Source organism: Ornithodoros turicata, chromosome 7 (genome assembly GCF_037126465.1).
Source record: "Ornithodoros turicata isolate Travis chromosome 7, ASM3712646v1, whole genome shotgun sequence".
NCBI lineage: Eukaryota > Metazoa > Arthropoda > Arachnida > Ixodida > Argasidae > Ornithodoros > Ornithodoros turicata.
In genome coordinates, this window is record NC_088207.1 from 2610811 (window position 1) to 2613471 (window position 2661).

The window sequence follows — 2661 nt, forward strand, 5'->3', positions numbered from 1 at the left end:
CGTGAGAGGCGGACACTTTTATTGTTAAGCTTCCACCACACCGGCAAAGTTGAATAGCTAGCACTGATGATATGTGGCCGTGGGCAGACTGCAACACACCGTTCGCGGCAGTCGGCGCACTAACATTTCATGATGAAACGAAACGAAACGAAACGAAACGAAACGAAACGAAACGAAACGAAACGAAACGAAACGAAACGAAACGAAACGAAACGAAACGAAACGAAACGAAACGAAACGAAACGAAACGAAACGAAACGAAACGAAACGAAACGAAACGAAACGAAACGAAACGAAACGAAACGAAACGAAACGAAACGAAACGAAACGAAACGAAACGAAACGAAACGAAACGAAACGAAACGAAACGAAACGAAACGAAACGAAACGAAACGAAACGAAACGAAACGAAACGAAACGAAACGAAACGAAACGAAACGAAACGAAACGAAACGAAACGAAACGAAACGAAACGAAACGAAACGAAACGAAACGAAACGAAACGAAACGAAACGAAACGAAACGAAACGAAACGTTACGAGCTGCTCGATCGCTTCTCGCTCGATCGCTTTTCGGCCTTTTGGCTAAGGTCAAAGTTCGTTTGTTCAAGGTCATTTCTGCTCAATTGGAAGCCCCGGTCCTTGCAGGAGCAAGTTGCCGGGGTAAAGATGACTTCGCGGTTCATCCCCACGAAGGCACTGGTCTGCACCGTCAACGCCCGACAGGACGCCTCCCTGGTAGACGTCATCAATGGTGTGGCTGAAGTGGTGAGTGTAGAAGGCGTTTTTAGCGTTCAACACGTGGTCGGAACAGAGTTCCAAATCTCAGTTCCTCGTCTCGACGCCATGGAGAAACTACTTTCTCATGGTGTCATCGACATAGCCGGAGTACCTTCCACTCTGGAGTCGTTGGGGGCTCAAGTCACCCGGGTAACATGCATGCACCTACCTGTCTTTATACCTGATGAGTATTTAACGAGGGCGCTGGCACCTAATGGAAAAGTGAAGAAAATCGAGTGGGGTTTCTCAGGAGACCGGTCTACAGTGCGGAATGGAAACCGCATAGTGGAGATAGAAATGGAGGTCAAACACCCAGTCCCAAACTTTCTGAGGTTACTAGGTCACAGAGTTACCTGCGACTACTTCGGCATTCGCAGGGTGTGTAGCCGATGCAAACGCGAAGGTCATATGCGTGCAGGGTGCACGGTACCCTTTTGCAATCGCTGTTCTACATATGGCCATGAAACATGAGAGTGCGCATCGGCGTGCAAGCGCTGTGGCGGAAGACACGCGTCGGCGGATTGTTTCCGCAAGAGACGTCTTCTGTCGGATGTTGTCAGACAACCAGCCACGATGGGAGAAATGCGAGACGAGGAACGGGATGGCCCAACTTCGGATGAACAACACAGGATAGAAGTAACGGAGGAGGCTTTTCCGCGGCTTCCTTTACCGGAAAAAGAAGAAAGCCGTGTGACAGGAAATGGCACAAGTTGTGCGCAGGAGCTTTCTTTGGAAGACATGGATGAGATGCCAGACGCTTCAGAGGCCACAGCATCAGTCCACGATTTTAATTTGGCCCCAGCTTCAGAGGCAAGAACAATGCAAGATACAACTAAAGAGCATGAAATATCAGACACCACAGAGACTTCGTCAACGGAATCTCCCGACAAAGATGACTCAGACGCGAATCAAAACAACGAAGTACATCTAACGCCGATAGCCAAAGCTGAAGTGCAATCAACTCCAATGGCAAGACGACACATTTCTGCAATTCCCGCACCCACAGCGCCTAGAAATCCCGCATCAACAGCAGCAAAGTTCAGTCCAGACGCAGGACTGGTGAAAAAGCGACAGTATACATCAACATCATCAGATTCAACCCAAGACATCGAAGTGACACATGCAGCAAAAAAGATTGTGGTGATCTCAGATAATGTCTTAAGTGAAGACTTGTCTAGTGTGTCGTCAGATAGTTCACAAGACATGCAAAGTGATTAATCTTGAACCGTGTGTAGTGTGCCTTTACTCTCCGTTATCGTAATGTTTTTACGAATCGGAACGCTGAATGTTCAAGGTTTTAGCAACCTTGAAAAACAAACTGAAGTGATGGGTTTTGCGCGGACTGTACGTCTAGACATCTTGCGTTTACAGGAGACAAACTTTTTCAGTGTGCATCAGGTAGAGGCTTTTAAGGAACGTTTTAGAGTGAATTGTTTCTTTAGTTTGGCGTCCAGTCGGTGTACGGGCGTAGCAGGTGTCATCTTAACCAGGTCTCTCTAGTCTCAAGCATTTGCTGTTCCTGATACTGGCGGCCGGATTATCGCTGTAGATATCAGATGTGCCGGGAGAAAGTTGCGAATTTTGAACATTTATGCTCCAGCTCAGTCAGCACATACCAATGCTTTTTTTGCGGATCTCGATGGGTTTGTGCTAGATCACCAAGATTTCATTTTGGCAGGTGATTTCAACTGCGTGACAGATAGCACTTTAGACGTTGCGGGGCAAGGTCAAGGCCGCCCGATTTGGAACAGTCGAGAGCTAGTTCGCGTCATTGATCAATTTACATTGAAAGACATCTGGCGGAAAATCAAAGGCAATAGCTTTGTGAGCACATGGTCTCGTGGAACCAGCAGTTCTCGGTTAGACCGTATATATGCAACTG

General features: G+C 47.4%; 1 protein-coding gene across 1 annotated transcript; it reads left to right on the top strand.

The window, feature by feature from the left end:
• Window positions 1-1352: 1352 nt before the first annotated feature.
• Window positions 1353-1997, top strand: LOC135399860 (uncharacterized). The gene has a single exon (XM_064631595.1). It carries the CDS (start codon window positions 1353-1355, stop codon window positions 1995-1997), a length of 645 nt encoding a protein of 214 aa, XP_064487665.1.
• The last annotated feature ends 664 nt before the right edge of the window (window positions 1998-2661 follow it).